The sequence below is a fragment of the Clarias gariepinus genome, chromosome 20 (genome assembly GCF_024256425.1).
Source record: "Clarias gariepinus isolate MV-2021 ecotype Netherlands chromosome 20, CGAR_prim_01v2, whole genome shotgun sequence".
NCBI classification, from domain to species: Eukaryota; Metazoa; Chordata; class Actinopteri; order Siluriformes; family Clariidae; genus Clarias; species Clarias gariepinus.
In genome coordinates, this window is record NC_071119.1 from 20,119,792 (window position 1) to 20,138,991 (window position 19,200).

At 40.8% G+C, this 19,200-nt stretch overlaps 2 protein-coding genes across 2 annotated transcripts; both read right to left on the reverse strand.

Annotated features, from left to right (window-relative positions):
* Window positions 1-561: 561 nt before the first annotated feature.
* Window positions 562-9,672, reverse strand: LOC128508712 (leucine rich adaptor protein 1-like). The gene is made up of 2 exons (XM_053480164.1): window positions 9,260-9,672; window positions 562-1,881 (listed from the first exon to the last, which is right to left on the reverse strand). The coding sequence occupies exons 1-2, from the start codon at window positions 9,455-9,457 to the stop codon at window positions 1,498-1,500; spliced, it is 582 nt and encodes a 193-aa protein (XP_053336139.1). The 5' UTR covers window positions 9,458-9,672; the 3' UTR covers window positions 562-1,497.
* Window positions 9,673-12,887: 3,215 nt separating this feature from the next.
* LOC128508217 (5,6-dihydroxyindole-2-carboxylic acid oxidase-like) lies at window positions 12,888-18,403 on the reverse strand. Its single transcript, XM_053479439.1, has 7 exons — window positions 17,958-18,403; window positions 16,738-17,060; window positions 16,416-16,620; window positions 15,531-15,698; window positions 15,249-15,425; window positions 13,773-13,919; window positions 12,888-13,671 (listed from the first exon to the last, which is right to left on the reverse strand). Exons 1-7 carry the CDS (start codon window positions 18,313-18,315, stop codon window positions 13,469-13,471), a joined length of 1,581 nt encoding a protein of 526 aa, XP_053335414.1. The 5' UTR covers window positions 18,316-18,403; the 3' UTR covers window positions 12,888-13,468.
* Window positions 18,404-19,200: the final 797 nt, after the last annotated feature.

Here is a 19,200-nt window from a genome sequence, read left to right on the forward strand (position 1 = left end):
AATTATGTAATGACTTTAATATTGATCACATTAGAAGTAACTAATTCTAACAGCACTTAGTAATTAAATGGAGCTCAAGATGGAGAAGGTAAAAAGGACAAAGTGAGATATTTCCCCACGTTATTCATTAATGTTCAGATATAGATCTCCAAAAGAGGATTAAATTCTCAGTTTAGACTCTCTAACAGAGGAAAATGAAATACTAGTAAGGTTATGTTGTTCCTTGATTTGGAATGGCCTGTAAAATTAAGTCGCACTAGTATCGCTCTCTCATTCTGTATTAATGCTTATCCTGTACAGGGTCACAGGGGGCCTGGAGCCTATCCCAGGGGATGGGGGGGAAGTACATGCCTGGGTAGGATGCCAGTCCACCGCAGGGCACACAAGCACACACACTCACCCTCTCATTAACACACTGCAGGGAATTTGGGATTTACGCCATTTGGGAATTTGGGACCGGAGGAAACCAGAGTACCCGGAGAAAACCCATACAGTATGTGTAATACTAAAATAAAGGAGATTGTAAAAACACACAGGGATCCAAAGAAGGTTTATGAAAACAATATATTATAACATTTTCACCACAAAATACAATTTAAAAACAGTACCGTAATAAATTAGGAGCAACTGGTTTGAATATTTTACAGTACAACCGAAATGTATAAAATCACACACAGCACACTCGCACTCAAGTCCGGGTTCAAAATTAACCAGATGACTCTGTTATGTCTTTTGCGACAGTACAAAAACAAAAAAGTTTTTAAAAAAGTGGACAAGGAAGTCTCAAAGGTCCGCTTTATAAAAACAGTGTTAACAGTTCGATGAGGAATTCAAATACAGACTAGGTTAGGCATTGTCAGTCCTTAAAAGAAAAAAAAAAAAAAAAGGAAAATATTTTTGTTATAGGTCAATTTGGCATAGGATCAGAAATTCCACTTCCAGAACGCCAACCCCCCCCTTTTAAAAAAGCTTCACTGACCACGGACTGGCTGCACATTAATGCTACTTACTTAACTGTTTCAACATTCATTCAAACATTAATGTTAATGTGTGCTGAAACTTGGTGAAGCTATGCTTTATGGTCGGGGAATTTCTGCTTTCAGTGTGGGAAATGTCCACTTGGGTCCCTTTTTGAGTAATCTTTGTGCTAACTTCTATAACAACACTTGCTGGAGGAAAGTAAGCAAGGTTAATCCTTGGACCTAAACGCTGAGGCATGAACAGTTTTGAATAATTAAAAACTTTCCACAATATAAAACTTTACTCCCTGGAAATGTTGTGCTTTAGAAGAAAGTGTTCTTTTGCAAATGATCCAGGTCTTAGAAACTCAAGGTCAGCCAATAACAATCTGGTGACCCATGAACAGGAGCAGCACTTGCTACAACAGCTAATAGCTAACCTTTAGCTTGGACTACCAACACTTCCATTCATTTATTAAGTTGACCGCAGGACCAGCAGATTAAGACACGCTATAATCCTTGGCAGTTCAGGTCGGCGTTATCCAAAACAGTAGTACTCGTCCGAGTCGACTCTGGGTCGAAGCGGAGATTTAGTGAAGGTTTCGTCCCCGATAATAGGCTGGTCGTTGAAGTTGTCTGATTGGTCGGTAAGGGATGAACGTTCCAAGTCCTCCCCTAGCGTGTCCAGGTAACTACCCACTGAAATTCCGTCCAGTTCGTCTGTCTTGTCTTGAAAGCTGCTGAAGCTCCCGTGATGAGACGCGTCCTGGCTGTCTGAGAGGCTGTACAGGCTGCCGCTTAAGCTGCTCTCCCGGCTGGCCACGCCCCCTCGCTCCTCCATCATCCAGCGGATGGACTCGATGCCTTCGTTGATGGAAAGGAGCTGCTGCATCAGTTTGACGTCGATGGCACGGAGATGTGCCTGTGTTTGGGGGAAAGGAAATTAAAAATTAGGCAAATTAGATCACACCCATCAATCCATGTTTCCAATTTCTTTGATTATAATTACAATATATGGTGGCTATATTTTAACTAAAGCTTTGATCTTCAGTTTTATACACATCCAGTACATTCAGGTCGTCAGCTGACTTCATTTTGCTGCCCCAGACACATTACACTACTTTGAGAGGCTTGTTCAATTTTATGATTCATCATTTAAAACTTGGCTACTGCTTGGTTTCCTTTTTGTTGTTGTGATGGAAGACAAAAGATAAATGAAAAGTGTTTCCTTGTGCGTCATTCTGAAGAAAAAAGCACAAATTCAGTGGAAACCAACATGCCTAATCAGACGGGACAGTACATTACCTTAGGTGACCTGTACAGGCCGTTTTATAGTAAGGAACACACAGGACATGGCAATGTGCACACTAACATTTCAGATGGGATTAAATTCCTGAGCTATTATAATACCACACCTTACCATATAAATCTATATACAGGAAGTTCTTTGATCACGTATACCATATAGCGGCACTGTTTAAAGTTCCACCTATTGCTAGATAGCTAAATTAGGCTTAATCTAAAACGTAGTCTTAAAGTCTCACAACTTATTAACTCACAATAAGTAACCCGCAGTAAAATATTTGAATAGTGCAAACGTTTTAAGTAAGGCTCTATTCCCCCGTGAACATGTAGCGAATGGAACGCCTGATCCTTAAAAATTGATGGATAACTTGGTGCCAACTTACAGAAGAGAAGGATCAGTCTGTATCATATACCCCGTACAGTCCTGACCTTGCGCCATTTCCACAAGTTTGGGCCATGAAAAGGTGTTCCTGGGAGGCCAGCGTTTCAGACGCGAAACAGGCCATCTCATTATGGGTCTCAAAACTGTGTTGTTATTCCGCTCAATTAAAAGTCCTGGTTTTATTTGAATGCCCCTCGTATTGGGTCCTAACTAATGATCATGACTTGTGGCGCAACAGTAACTTTCTAACACATCGGAGGCATTTATGTTCGTGATACGAATGTCTCATTCTTCACCTTCTCTACATAAACTTTAACAACGGCATACTTGCTAGCTTAAGTACTATTTTAAAGTATGATTCAGCAATCCCCAACCATTACCTAGTCACAACATGAGCATTATACGCTTCATCTGACAAAAAGACGTGAATCATGTCATCAGACATCAGAGGTTTTAACCCCACTCACAAAAAAAAAAAAAAAAAAAAAAGACCCTGCCCTCGAGCTATACTCTGCTTTTTAAAGCCAGAAATGCTGCCTCTTTCTTTTTCCTTCACTGCTCTATGGGCGTGCGAGTTAAAGACAACACAAAGCACGACTTTTGCTCTCCAGCTGCAGGGCGCGCTCAACTGCGATAAGCAAGGATCCAAATGGGATGCAAACTACGGCACATCACGATCCAGGCAAAACAGCTAGTGGCACAAAAAGCTTTATAGGAACAACATTTGCAGAGAAACATCATCATGAACAAGAGACATTAAGTATTAAAATGATCATTGTCCTATTATTCATCTAGTGCTTCAGTAATAGGCGTGTTGCCAGCTGGGGTTAAACAGAGAAGCTCTCTGAGAAGCCGTCTGCCGCAGCACAATAATACGGCTAGTGTTTGCGGTGTATGTGGCTACGTCCTGGCTGATGAGATCACTAACTCGCCACATAGTCACTGTGGAATTCTGTGCACATGGAGATCAACTAGGAAGATACTACAGAGGCAAAAGCTAGTGCTCCGGGTGCACGGAGCTCGCAAATTATGTGCTATTACCCACCCCTTTATGATAACAGCCACTGTTTCTAAGGGTTTATGGGTTCGTCTCTAGCGTGCCCTGAGATGTTTTATGTGCTGACCGGAGTTTGCCCCTTTCGGCTTTCACAAAGGACAAAGGAAACCTTCCCTCAAATGAGCACCCTGCTGCAAAAAAAAAAAAAAAAGGAAAGAGGAAACAAACAAACAAACAAAAAAAGTCTCATGGAGACCATGGGTCTTCTCGGTTTGTGGGGGTTGTGGTGGAGATGTTCGGTAGGGATACCACGTATCCTGGGGGTTAAACCGCTTCTGTGTGCATCTGATGGAAATTTAATTGGCCTTGGTGTGTCTGGTGGTGATTCCGTGGTAACAGGCTGGTGAGTCAGTGGAGCTACGAGATTACTTAAATATTTGCAGATGACGTTTAGGCTTTCCCAAAGAACAAGAGAGAGGCCATAATGTACAAATACCATTCCTGGTGAAGGAAAATAAGGTTTTATTGGAAACCAATACATACTGTTGGGAAAGGAAAATAAAAATCTCAGTAGAAGGTAAACGTTCTTTTCAACAGGTGAAGGAAGCTTTCTCGGGGAAATTCTCAGAGCACATGTAACCAATATGCTGACCTGCTCTCGGTTCATGACACACCATGACCAATGACATTAGCACATGCTTGAAGGCTGTGAAATAAATCAAGGCCGTGCGCGTCCTCAGACGATACGTGTCAAGACGGGGCCGATACGGTTACGCTTAGTCACCGTGATGATTTGACTAAAAATAACACAGTATGACAGATGTTCGTTAGCCAGTCGGGATCTTTCCCAGACCTCTTCTTAGGAGAGGAAACTGCTGGAAAAGTGAAAGCAGGAAAAAAAAAAAAAAAAACTCTACAGCCTTACATCGATTTTTTTGTTGAAGCCCAGTTTTGTTGCGTGCAAATATAAAAAGTCAGGATCAAGGACTGTTTAGTCTCTCGAGTATCTGAACGATGATAAATGACCAAAATGTATCTCTTGTAGAACATGGTGTCTATTGGCAGATTAAACATGAAGCATCTTTCTGTGGGTGAGTGAACTCATTTGTGATTACAAAAACATGAAGAACAAATTCAGAAAAAAAAACTAAAAAAGTTCTCATGAAATGTTTAATACAAACATTTCTTTTTAGTGTTTAGTAAATTTTTCAGCTACTTGTCATCGACATCAGTCATCCCTACATTCCCAAAGACCCGTGGTCCCCAGTTCTACGGTCCCACAGTAGTTTTGAAGCCTTTTTCCAAGAAAATGGATTTATTCATTCATCTTCTATGCCGCATATCCAACACCTCCAGACACACACAAACACTGGGCAATTTGGAAACGCCAATTAGCCTACTGTGCAAGTCTTTAGACTGTGTGAGGAGACCCACCAAGCATGGGAGAAACATGCAAACTCCAAGCATGCAGACCCTGGGGCAGTAAATCGAACCCTCGACCTTGGACGCGCGAGCCTACATTGCTAACCATTATGCCACCAGCGATTAAATTTAGGAAATATTTTACCTTCACATTTGTCTTGAACAGAAGAAAAAGGTTAACAGAAAAATGAACAAGGGAACGCAAGACTCTTGGAACATTGAAACGCATTGGAAAAGTTATGCTAGCACGCAATCAAGTAAATGAAGAGGCGTTCACTTTGGCTAGCAGCAAAGCGACAGGTTTATTTTCTGCAACACAGAGATGCGATTTCTACGAGCGATGTTATAGTTTATAGTTTCAATTTTCTCAATTTTACACAAATTATGGACGATACAAAAAGAAATGCAAAAAGATTGCTTCAAATAATTCCTCAGATCAATCATGTGGCATTTTTTCCCCTTATTGCACCTTCTCACAACGTTTAGTTTCAACTTGATTAAAACAAATTAACTAAACTGAACTAAATGTCTATATGTGACGTTACAGAGAAAAAGAAGAAAAGCTTAAAAGGGCAGTAGCGGAGATGACCGGTGTCTCTGGAAGTGTCTCTTAGATTACCGCGTGCACTGCTAATCTGCTATTAGCTAATCTAAAGCTTAGCATATAACATGTAAATCTAACAATCAATTTTGCACCAGGATGTTGGCAGTGGATCCTTTGGGTGCAATCAGTTGTGCAGTGGGACCTTTTCTTGGATTTTGGATCCAATGGGTGCTCAATCAGATTGGGATCTGGTGGTATCTTGCTTATCAAATACCTTTGGCACAAGGGCAACATTGTGCAAATGTCTTTTTTGAAGTCTTTCTTAAATGTGTACAAAAATTTCCATGCCGTTAAACACTGGAACAGACGGACAGTGGCAGCTGTAACTCCAGAGTCAGCGCCCGCTTCGGGGTCAACCGACAAAGCCCTGATTGGATTAAAGATTAAGCTGTGGTGTGTGTGTGTGTGTGTGTGTGGAAACCAACTGTAGCTTGAGCTCCACAGCCTGAAGCCACATGTGCTCACTAAAACAATGTGAACGGTCAAGAACAAAGTAAGTAAATGTGAATCCTGAACACACTAGCCACTTATAATGCCATATATATATAGCTAAAGAGGCACAACGTTCACACGCAGTTTTGGCTGTATGTGTAGGGGTGATGATCTCATTCCTGAAGACTTGTAGTCAAAACACTGTGTGTGCTGGAGGGCGTTTGTGCATGCACGAGTGTGTGTATAGAGAAGCAGCTGCTTGTGCTACTGCCGGCTTTTAACAACTGATCTGAGACCTGGCCCTTTGACCCCCAACGTTATCACTCACACTTACGAGCAGGACATCCAGACAAGTCCCTGGCCAACTGCTGAGGTCTCACACACATACACGCACACACAAAAACTAGCATTGTGTTGTTGCTGTTGTTAATGATGATTCCGCCGATGTGTAAAGTCTGCTAGAGAGAACGTGTACTGCCATGGAATGCTTCCAAGGCCAAAGACAGAAGACATAATAAAGACATCTGTAATAAAAGATGATAAGATCGGATGATTTTGAAGAAAGGCTGAAGAGCCAGTTTTAGTCTTTCTCATCCATCAAAAGGAGGATTGGGCCGATACTGTTCCAATAAGTACCACGTTATTCAACAAAATATTATGATTTACGCCATAGTACTACCTCGGAAACCATTGAGGTGCCTAGTACCTACCCTGGTGCTCCATAAAGTCCTACAGCCATTACCATGGTAATGTCTGAAACACCATGGTAACCCTATGGTATATACTATAGTTTACCATAGTAAACTTTCTAACAGGATAATCTGACCTGTGGCTATGTTTAAATTAAGTATGATCACGCAACAAACTTCAATGCCATAACCACCTGCTGCACTACATAAATTGTCCGCCATGTAGAATAAAGAATCAAACAAAACTGAAAAACATCTCAGTTAAAACTTTTGTCCAGGGTGCAAACGTGATTTGCTACTAGAGCTGTGCGATTTTAATGGCTTATGCAATTTGACTGATTTTTTGTTAATTGAATTTATTAACTTAACCGATGGTTCAGTATTCAATTTATAGTGGTTTCAAACATTTTAAGCTACTTTAATAATCTTTTAAATGTTAAATTCCCCAAGATAACAAGATGCAACCCGCTTTTACACGTTCGTACACGTACGCACTCCACATTTTGAAAGACTATTAATCTTTTTCTACTTTTGATTTTATGCACAATTTGGGCACTACTGCCACCTACAGGACTGGAGAAAAGATAATCGCTTTGTACTGTATGAGACATGACTAAGATACAATCAACAATGCAAGTTATACAGGAATTCAATGCTTACTAGATACTTTCAGTAGGAATGTAAGAAATAGACCATTCAGATAATCAAACCCTAGTACCGTGGAATCGAAATGATTCGCAAAATCGCATTTGAATTGAATCGACGGCACATTCTACATGTTACACTCTGTTTTAGCCTTTGTAACTACATATCTCAAGGTAGCTAAGTTTAATCAATTAGATTTTCATGCACCAAAAACGTTGGACTGGGCAGAACACCAAAGTAACATCAAGAGCATGATATTACATTTATAAATTTGTTTTTCAAATTTTAATTAAATGTATAGTTGCATACAGTATACAGTAATAGATGTCCAATGCTAGCTTACACTACATGGTCTGAGACTTAAAAATGTCCAAAAGTTCTTTCAAACATTACGCTTATGGATATGGTTAGAATTAAACCTTTGTATCCAGTCAGCCCTTTCTTTCAAAGTTTTTTTACACATATGAGAAATCTGTAACTCTTACCATTATGATCATCAAGGTGACGATAAATACGCCAACCAAAAATTGCTCTAACGATACGCGCTGATGTTACTGCACCACTGGGTTTGAGATCCAAACCCAAAGGACACATCTGGAGGTAGTGACTCCTCTCTAACCTTTAACCTTTATTAGACAGGAAGTTTGATTTAACCGTAGTACCCCTCACCCCCCCTACACCCAGTGCAAGACGACGTTATGGTACCGTGTCTGTTGATCTCATCGCGCCGGTGCGAACGGCGAGGCGTGTGAACGATGCGGGTGACGGACGGGGTGCTAATAACTCTTTCTGAATCTGATTTTCTGCTGATGAAAAGGAGAGACGTTTGAGCAAGCATGCATACTGAGCACACACACATTTGCAAGTCTTCAGCTTTTAAAACCACATGTTGGCTGCACTGATTTGCCTAGGGAGTGTTTAAAGCCCGGCGTTCGTTTCCACTCTACGTTCCTGAGATTATTAGGAAAGCAGACGGAAGCAGGCTGAAGCCGGGGCAAACGTCTTATAAAAGCCGCACACGTGATAATGCACGATGACACAATAAAAAAAATTAAATGAACATAAAAACAAAATCCCAGCCTGTGTATGCTGCATCGAGAGAATCCGGATCTCTTAGTTAGAGATGAATGAAGTTTGAAAGCACACTTATGTTAAACAAGTGCATTCTAGCTTTTATGATCAAAGCAATCTTTATATCAGTAGCTGGAATTTCTGAGAGGTGAGTTATGGGTCAGGTGGGAGGGTAAAAAAAAAAAAAAAAAAAAAAAAGATACTCAACTGTAGTATCTAAACGTTTTGTTCCTTGTGTTTGTCTGTCACATGGCGAAAACGAACCTTGGGTGAGTGGTTAGCACGGTCGCCTTACACCTCCAGGGTTCGAGTTCGGGTTCGATTCCCGGCTCGGGGTCTGTGTGCACGGAGTTTGCATGGGTTTTCTTCACTCCAAAGACATGCAGATCAGACTGGTGTTTCCAAACTGCCCGTAGTGTCTGAATGTTAAAAATGGGAATGAATTCAATGGTAATCACCACAGGCCGCCACAGTCCCTAGTTGAACTACAAAGGTGGACCAAAATGGATGGATGGATGGTTGGATCTGGACCTTGAGGACCACTTTTGCGTTGCAGATCAAATTCTACCACTAGCAAAGCACAGGCACTTTTAGTACCTTTTTATCAGAGCAATCACACTGGTAATCACCGGGCACCATGATGTCACGGCTATTGTGATCTTCTGGACTAGGGTGAGATCCTGGACAGATCTAACGCAGGAGGAGATCTTGGACTTTTGAAAGTAGAATAGAATGAGTAAATGAAACTCTCACCATTTCCTGTTTGAGGAACAGCATCTTGCTCTCCAGTTGTTTCAGCTCAGAACTGCTGCAGTGGCTCTGCGCTCTACTGGACTCGCACGGTTTGGCTCGGTGCGTAATGGACCGTGCCAGGCTCTCCGGTACTTTCCGGCCCATTTTCACCTCGATGTCCTTAAAATCGGTGAGAGCGGTGCTGTCCTCTTGCTCCATCGCCAAAAACACAGAGAGAGAGAGAGAGAGAGACCTTTGTCCTGTCCTGGAGTTCTGAGATCCCAGCCTGAATAATTAATAAAGCGCTGAAATGTAACCCGGCTGCGCTCCGGAACAATCAGATCGTCTTCCTGTAAACATCAAAGAAAAAGCCTTTCATCAGTTCAGTGCTGCGCGAGAGACAGTTCCACGTTACTGCACGAACTCGGCCAGGCTTCACGAGCTCAGACTGAGCCAACAGCCGGGCGCGCTTATAAGGACACAAACTCTCCGCGTGCGCGCCCTGACTGCTCTGTGGAAAGCCAAAAGGCTCACAAAGCAATCAAGTCTATCTAAGGTTATATACTGTAATGTAGGTAGGGTTTCTGTAGGTAGGCACTTACAACTTGATTGTACAACGACATTGCCATTGTGCAATTTGTAATTTTATAAGGTGCAGGATAAATAAGTTATGTTTTTATTTTTTTTATTTTTTTTATGGAGGAGCTTCTACACCCAGAAGATAAGGTCTCTCAACCACACCACCACACAGGACTAATACCATCTTCTTAACATCCAAAATGAACTGGACATTCATGGACACTTATGGACACGTTCATGCACGCTTGCATATTTATATTTTTATTTGCACTTTAATAAGCCACTTCATTAAGACACCTTTAAGCATATTTGCACACCCCCTGTCATTTTTACTTTATTTCCTTCTTTATTTACACTAAATTTCTATTTCTTATTCAAATATTTCAAATATTGCCATTGTGCGAATTATATAAGGTGCAGGATAAATAAGGTATGTGTATGTAAAGTATATTTACAGAGTATATAGATATGTTAACTAAAGAATAAATAATGCGGTGATGTGGAAAAGAGGACATAGGCAGGATTATAACCAAGTAATGTCCATAACAATTTTGTATGGTATATATTATAGGGGCGGTGATGGCTCAAAAGTTCAGCCGTGACTGACTTCACCCTACTAACAAGAAGCTGAGATATTAGGAATTTCACATTGCAGTAATGTACATGTGACAAACAAAGCCTGAATTTACTCTTATACACAGAATTTATATATATATTCCATGCGGAAGGCCCAGGTTCAATTCTCACCTAGTGCCCAAACCCCAGCCACTGAATGCAGTGCCCATCCCAAGCCTGGATTAAATGAGAGGGTTGTGTCAGGAAGGACATCCAGCGTAAAAACTGTGCCAAACTTGAATGTGTGGATCGGATTGTCTGCTGTGGCAACCCCTTGCCAGCAGGAGCCAAAAGAGTAACAACATATATAATTTGTGCAATGAACTAAAGTACGTTCATAAGTCCAATTTGTTCATAATTCCAACAAATGTTGTCCGGGTACTGAAATACTAACCTGGTGGTTTAGTGGTTAGCACTGTCGCCTTGCATCTCCAGGGTCTGGGTGCGATTCCCGGCCAGGCTTAATTCCCATCTCAGTGTGCATGGAGTTTGCATGTTCTCCCCGTGCTTGGTGGGTTTTGACCCTAAATACAGGATGAAGCGGTATAGTAAATGAGTGAGTAAGCAGTTAATATAGGAATCACCAGGGGTCAGTCGATACGATATTATAATGATACCTAGGTGCCGATTTAATTTGTATTGCGAATCTGTTTGTAAGATGATTTTATAAATATCTTGATTTGATAGAAATTTTTATTTAAAAAAGTGAAGATTTTGTTACAATTCTAAACAAATTAAAAGCAAACAATTAACACCTACTGTACCACACAGGCTGTTAGAAAAAAAAATCTAACTACAGTTTACACTGAGCACATGATTTAAATTGTATAAATTCATAAATGTATATGAATTAATAAATAAACTTTCATGAATTAAAACAATAATTCCAGGGTTCAAGCAAATTAATTGTCCAAAGCACATTTTGAAAAAATTTTTTTATGTGTTTTATTAGATTAATTTTGTACCTTTATCATTCAAAAAGCATTTTTGTGTCTTATTGCAGCTATATGGTAGAAATCTGAGGACAAAATCTGAGAGAAGTACATTTGTAACTGAAATCCTCTAAATGGCCTGCACATTGATCTTTAAAAATGAAAAAAAAAAAAAAGCTTTTTGTGATTTCTCATGTATTTTTTTGTGTGTATTTCTAACTGTAGTGAGGTGATCTTTTGTAACTTCTTTTATGATTATGTGGTCTATTATTTATTTATTTTGAGTTAATATTTTCCTACATTACCCACAATAGTATTTGCAGACATGCTAATAATATAGCCAGCTAGTGGGGTATACTGTATGTAGTGTCAGTGCTCAAGTCGGAAGCCAACATCCACTTATTACTTTAGGTGTTTCATGCGAACTCAGCAGTCTGAAGTTGGAAATAAAATAAATATGTTGTGCGTGCTGTCTACAGACACTGGAGTTGAGAGCAGAAGTAGTGGATAGATAGATCTCTGACAATACATGCTGGTTTTAGGTGAAGCTCAGTATGCATACTGTAATTTATTTATTTATTTATTTTTAACACATGCTCAATTATAATGCCCCAAATTGCTGAATATTTAAAGATTTTGGTTTAAATGAGCAACCCCATTTTTTTTTTATTTACCCATCAGGTTAAGGGACTTGCCAAATCACTTAGTTTAACATGTTCTTCATTGTATGTTCTAACTTATTTTGTGTTTATAGTTATTTAGTTTGTTATTTTAAGTATTAAATTATTTAGTATTAAAAAAAAAGAAAGCAATTGACCTGCACGGTATAGACAAATACCTGCACAGTAGTTTTTACAGCATTTCCAAATTGCCCATAATGTTTGAGTAGGTGCTTTTTCTGTGCGGTGGGTTGGAACCCAATCCAAGTTGTACCCCAGATTCCAGTAATAGGCTCCAGGGCCCCTGAGACCCTACACAGGGTATACTGTGTATATAAGGAATGAACAATGTTATTCTTAGTCTTTCAGCTGCTCCCGTCGAAGGGGTCGCCTCAGCAGACCATCCGATCCGCACACAACTTGGCACAGGTTTTACACTGGATGCCCATTTCTGATGGAACACTTAAATTTTATCCGCCTTTGGGACCAGCACTGTATCCCTTGGCTGCGTTTTGGGCATTGGGTGTGAATCGAACCCGAGCCGTCCACACGGCAGGGGGGAAAACCTACCACTACGCCACCAATGACCATAATAAATGAACATTTTTCATCAGTAACAATGATTATTAGTGATAAATAACAACAGCAACATATTTCTGAACTCTTTGGCTTTCCATAGTAATCTTCTCTTTATCCTGGACAGGTGCTCCACTCCCACAGCCTATTGAGGAACGCCCCCCAAACACACACAAATCACTCTGCAATTACAAACAACACAACCTGCTGAAAGAAAAATATGCCTTTGAATAATTATGATGTCTGTAAATTCAAACCATTAAGTGGTAAACCTGTCAAGCCTTAGTTTATTAAGATATTTCACACTTCATTATACAGAAAGAAATGAATAAAGCAAAAATGGAACTTTAGGTCAAGTAACACTGAAGCTAGAGCAGGATTAATATAATAAATATTTGGTTATTATATTATAACTAGGTTGAGAAACACTACTTGAGTGTACCAGAGGTAGGTTATTAGGTGTGGTTTTGAATGCAGGTTCCACCCTGATACTTTTTCCTGTATAAAACTGCCATCTAGTGGCAGCAGTAGAGCATTACAAAATTGAACTGCAAAATTTTTAACTGGTAAAAGATTTTTTTTTAATTATCTTTGTTTATTTCCAGGACCAAACTACAATCCTTCTTGTTCATTAAAATGACAAAATAAAAAGAATTACATTACATTTACAGTGAACAATCGCTGAAGTAATGTTAGCACCGTCATTTCAGTTTTTGCGCCTTTAATCTTTCAGTATAGTCATCCACGCAGACTTTGGGTAAATATAACTTGAGGCACTTCTGGTTTTGTTTAAAACACATACAAAATCTAATCGTCTATCTACGACTGGGATTATACAAAAGAGGCCAAAAGTTGTAATTTGTACGTTCTTAAACCACGGACTGGGTCTTGTTGCTGTGTGCGTCATGATCGTCATAGCGTTGGTACTGTTCCCCGAGCAGATGCTGCCGGCCCTCAGAGTTACGGCCCCGGGCGCGCACTGCACACGTCGTGACGGCGAAGATGACGGCCACGAGGATGAGCGCTGCTATCACGGCGATGGTGATGATCTCGGTCAGAGTGATAGGACGAGCTGGAAAGAGAATTGTGAACGTGTTATTATACATGATAGAAGACAGACAGGACTGGACAAGCAAACGAAAGCTTTAATGCTGTCCTTGCAGCAGTGCGTACCGGGCCAGGTGGCCTCGTAGGAGTAACCCAGGTTCTCTGGAGCAGTCAGGAACATTTCGGCATTGGTGACAGGAGGCCAGAATGGGACCATGTTGTAGTCTCTGTTATGGCCGATGGGAGCGTTTTCAACTGGGTAGTCGGCAGAGTCTAAGACAAATATGGTACTGTTAGTCACCAAACAAACAAGCAAACAAGCAAGGAAATTAAATTGAGTAAAAATAAAACTAGTTTTGATGAACAGATTATGTATGTGCAATACTACTACACATGCATAAATATGATATTTAGTATTAAACACTAGGTAATTATTAGAGATATCAGAGAATTTTATTTATTACACATCATGATTTTTTCCATAGCAATTCGTGCATTGTAACACTCCTAAATTAAATTTTTTTTATTATTATTATAAATGTTGGAATTTTTGGTGGTTAAATGTTGCAGTTCCTCTATAATCCTGTAGGTGGGGCACTCTAAACTATTCACACATTGGCAGGCCGCACAACAGTCATCCTGTTAGGTAGGAGTAAATTATCTGCTAAGTTTGATTAAAATGGTAAAAAAAAAGAAAAAAAAGAATATATATATATATATATATATATATATATATATATATATATATATAAAACCTTTTTCAAATTGGAACCTGAAGGCACTTCAAATCATGATCGGCCCCTAGGTATAGTGAGTATATTGTATTGGGTGGTCCCTAGTGATTCTATGGAGATGGAGATTTATATGTACTATTTATAGCAGTCTAATCTCTCTACAATATACCTTGTCAATCCATAAAATAGATTTTTTGATCTGTTCCTTTAAAATTGCACAAATTTAATTAAATATAATATATATTGGTTATTGGTTGTTTCTCATTGGTTGCTTATTAATCTTAACTGATAATGTTCCATGTCATACAAGTCTTCCATGTCTCTAAAAAAACCTAACTAAAAAGCGATTTCATTTTTATTATGTGCTCGCAGCTAGGAAAATAAATGTGCATGTACTACATCCTCCCTCGCAACTGTTAATAAGTAATTAGATTTCAACAAACGCCAAACCACTAAACACCATAACGAATGAAGAGCAATTTGAACTTTCCTAAGGGGAAGAAAATCCACTATTGGTGTGAAAGGGAACTCTGACAGTGAATCCCAGTGATGTATTATAGGTGTGTGTGTGTTTGACTTGTGTGACTGGTCTGACATACACAGAGAACACGCCCGTCTTACTACAGTAGCATTAACAAATCAATTCCACACATCAGCACTAAGGCCATGACTCAGGTACTGAAGCCACACCCTGTTTATTTGGATTGACAGGCCGAGGTCACACCTTTGCTAATGAAAAACACTAGTACCAACGGAGGCTCATTTTAGATCGGGACCAGTGGCTAGGGTTTTAGGCATTGGGTGGGTATTGGGTCCCTGTTTATTTCCAGCAACATATACATGAAATAAAATTAAAGTCATGGGTTACCTGGATGTCTCCGAAGCCACTCGTCAAAAATGGCGTCGGTGAATGTGTGGAGCAGGACGAAGATGGGGTCGTTAGGGGACAGGTGTGTTTGTCCACCGGTACCATTCAGGAACAGGTGAGCCAAATTGTGCAGACTTCGCACCACAGGGTCATAGGTACCCTCGGGCGCGCTGTAGCCTACCAACACAATAAAAAGGTTAAAATTGTATACGTAGTCAAATGACTACAGCAATGACTACTTTTACTGTTGTATGGGTGTTTGTTGAATGTTGACCCGCCTACCCTCGACGGTGTTTCTGAAACTTTCCGATGAAGTGGAGTAAAAGGGAGGGGTGTCGAATGTGGTCACTTGCAAGCAGGCATCTATGTCCTGAGGCTCTGGAAGCTTTTGGACCATGGGTCGGGCCACGTTGCCGGCTGGGTTCCTTCTGATGAAGCTGCTCTCGGTATCTGATAGAGAGAGAGAGAGAGAGAGAGAGAGAGAGAGAGAAAGAGTGTGTGTGAGAGAGAGAGAGAGAGAGAGAGAGAGAGAGAGAAAATGTATTTTATAAATTTATGGTATTTTACGTGTCTTAAGCTTCAATTGTAAACTAGGAACCTCTGTAGTCCCAATGGTGACCATTGTATTTATTCCCATTTTTACGACTGTGGTGGGACCTCCGGTCAACATTCACACGTGCATTCACACCCTGCACAACTTGGGAATGCCAATTAGCCTAATCTGCATGCCCTTGGACTGTGGAAGGGAACCGGAGTACCCAGAGGAAACCCAACAAGCAGGGGAGAACCTGCAAACTCCACACAAGTGGTTATTGAACCTGGACCCCTATTATAAATATATAAGTCATAATACAACAAGGTGAGTAAGAGAAAAACAAGACTATAGTCTCCTAATCCACTTATTGCTTACATTTGGCCCATAAACAAAGCACATGCTCATAATCCTTAAAACCCAGCAAGGACTGGGATTATTTCCTGAAGATCTTTTCATCATGTGAGAACCATTAGCATGCTTTGTGGTCAGGTGGTATGCTGATAAGCTCACATGCCATGACTGATATTTTATCAAACATGAAGGAGTAGATCTTGTACCAGAAGCTAAACAAGCTGTGAAATCAGTGTGAGAGAGAAATGGAGTCAAGAAGAAGAAGAGAAGAAGGGACTGACTGTTGCAGATGGTGCCCAGCGTGTCATAGTCCTCCAGGCTCTCACACACGACGCGCCACTGGGAGAAGACGGAATTGGAGCTGATGCCATTTTCATCAAAGCTGCTCCTCGCGCCCATCAGATCATCAGTGCAGATGTCACACTGGTTTCCTCCGATGGCAAAGTTCCAATACGGAAGAGCGAATGTCGGGTCTCCCAACATGTCCTGGACAAAGGACGAATAACATTACAATACACAAAGATTTGAGTGTGTATTTAAATGGAACTGTAAGTTGTTGAAATAAACACACACACACACAGACACTTTTTTTTTTTTTTTTACCTGCATGTCACGTTCGAGCTGCAGGAGGTGGTACCGGTGCCACGTAACGAACCCAGGACCCTCGTGAGAGAAGTCCACACCCCCGAAGCTGGGCTGTCCGCCTCCAAGATACGTCTTACTCACAGAGTAGTAATGTGACCACACAAAGTAGTTGTAGATGGTGATGTTTTCGAACAAAGTGGTGTTACCGTCAGGGCTGAACAGTTCCTCATAACGGCGTGTGGCGATGACCAGGTCTGGGTGCACAGTCCTCTTGGCCTGGTCCAGAGCATTCACAAAGGAACGCCTCTCAGCCGTGCTCAGAGATTGGATGTTTCTTCTGACTAGGAGACAGAGAAGATAACATTAGATGGCATATTGGCATCATCATCCTCATCATCAGAGATAGATGAAGATAATGTTAGATGATGATGACCACCATCATCATCAACAACATCAGAGATAGAACATTTCTTCTAACTAGGAGATGTTAGATGATGGTAAATGATGTTGGATGATGATAATGATGATGATAATCATATTCCATAACCATCATCAGTGGTAGAACAATACTTCTAACTAGGAGATGAAGATAATGTTAAATCATGATGGCAATGATGATGATCATCATCCTCAACATCAGAAATAGATCATTTCTTTTGACTAGAAAATGAAGATGATGATGTTAATGAGGATGATGATCATCGTTACCAGAGAATCATCATTCCTTCTAATAACGAGACATAGAAGAAAGATTTTATCATCATCATCATTATCATGATCGAAGAAAGAACATTTCTTCTGACTAGGAAGTAAAGAACATTTAGATAAGGACCACTTTGTCTTCTTTAGAGATAGATCAGAACATTTCATCTGACTAGAACATTTGATTATGATAATGATTTTTGTTCCTTTCTGAACATACCAAACTCAGTAACAACATAAATAAATTTAAGTAACAGCTTTATCACAAATCTTTTTTTTTTTTTTTTTACTTCAGATAGAGTTTTCATGATGGAGAATGAAGCTTTCCATCCAAAAGGTGTGAAAAAGTTGGAAATACATCAACCTCACTAAAAAAAAGTACACAAAATCATACAGAACTATTTTTTCAATCAATACTATTTAACTTATTTACTTTATTATTCAAAACATCATTATTTCACTTCCAATTAGTTTATTATTATAAAGCAATAAATTCGCCCGTTTTTCTTTTCCTGTGGTGAGTTTATCAGGCTTACCGACTGGCACGCGCGTGTCGCAGTTGCTCCCGGTCCACCCGTGCCTGCAGCGGCCGCAGTTGAAGCCGTAGAAGTTTCCGGTGCAGCGGCACGCGCTGGCGAAGAAGCGAAGCGGCCAGCGCTCGCGGTCGTCCCGGCCCACGTGCGGGTACTGCGGCCCGTGGGCGCGCGCGTCCGCCTGCACCGGCGCGCACTGGCCGCGGCCGAGGCTCGCGCCGCACGGGTCGTTCGCGCGGCCCAGCGGCGACGGACAGCAGCGCGCGCTGCGCAGAGCCTCCACGCTCGTGCACTCGCGCGGGAACTGCGCGCGCGCGAGCCAGGCGCAACAGGAGAGCAGGAGAAGCGCGCGCCTCCACATTGCACAGGAAGAAATAAATAACAAAACAAACAAACTAACAAAAAATAAACCCCTGATATCTAGTGATTTTTTAAAATTAATTAATTAATCAATTAAGTTGCATAAGTTGCTTTAGGAACAATCACGCAAATCCTTCACTACTACTCTTACTCCTGCCTGAGGTGTGCGCACACGGAGAGGTCCATCGCGTGTCTCATCTGTCCGGAAAACCCGGGTGAGCTTAAATACCGGATCAGCGCGTGACCACCGAAAGCCTCAGCGCTGATCGACCGCGTGACTGCATCACATTTCACATGTGCACCAGCCCTGTTTGGGGGAAGAAGAAATCCCTGGTGTGTGCACAGGTATAAGCTGGAGCCGGACAGCATGCTGGACACGTCTGATAGACATCTAGGACAAGTAGTAGCTACAGTGTGCCAATCACACCATGACAAATACAGTGCCTTGGGTAGGCATTCACTATAGGCACCTACAAAAATATACACTACCGTTCAAAAGTTTGGGGTCACTTGCAGTTTCTTTGTTTTTGTTTAGTGATTTATTTTCTACATTCTACAACAATACTGGGGATTTCAAAACTATAAAATAACACATATGGAATTAGGTAATTACGTAACAACAACAAAAACATCAGTGAGTTGTTATTTTAAGACACAGAGGTCAGCCTTTCTGTAGTAGTTCTTGCAAGAACAGTATTGTCAAGTGCATTTGCAAGATCCGTCAAGCACCATAATGAAACTGGCTCTCATGAAGGCCGTCCCAGGAGGGCGAGACCAAAACCTACCTCTGCCGCAGACGAGAAGTTCATTTAGAGTTATCAGCCTGAAAAATGACCAGTTAACAGCACCTCAGATTAGAGGCGTTATGAAGTCTTTACAGAGCAGA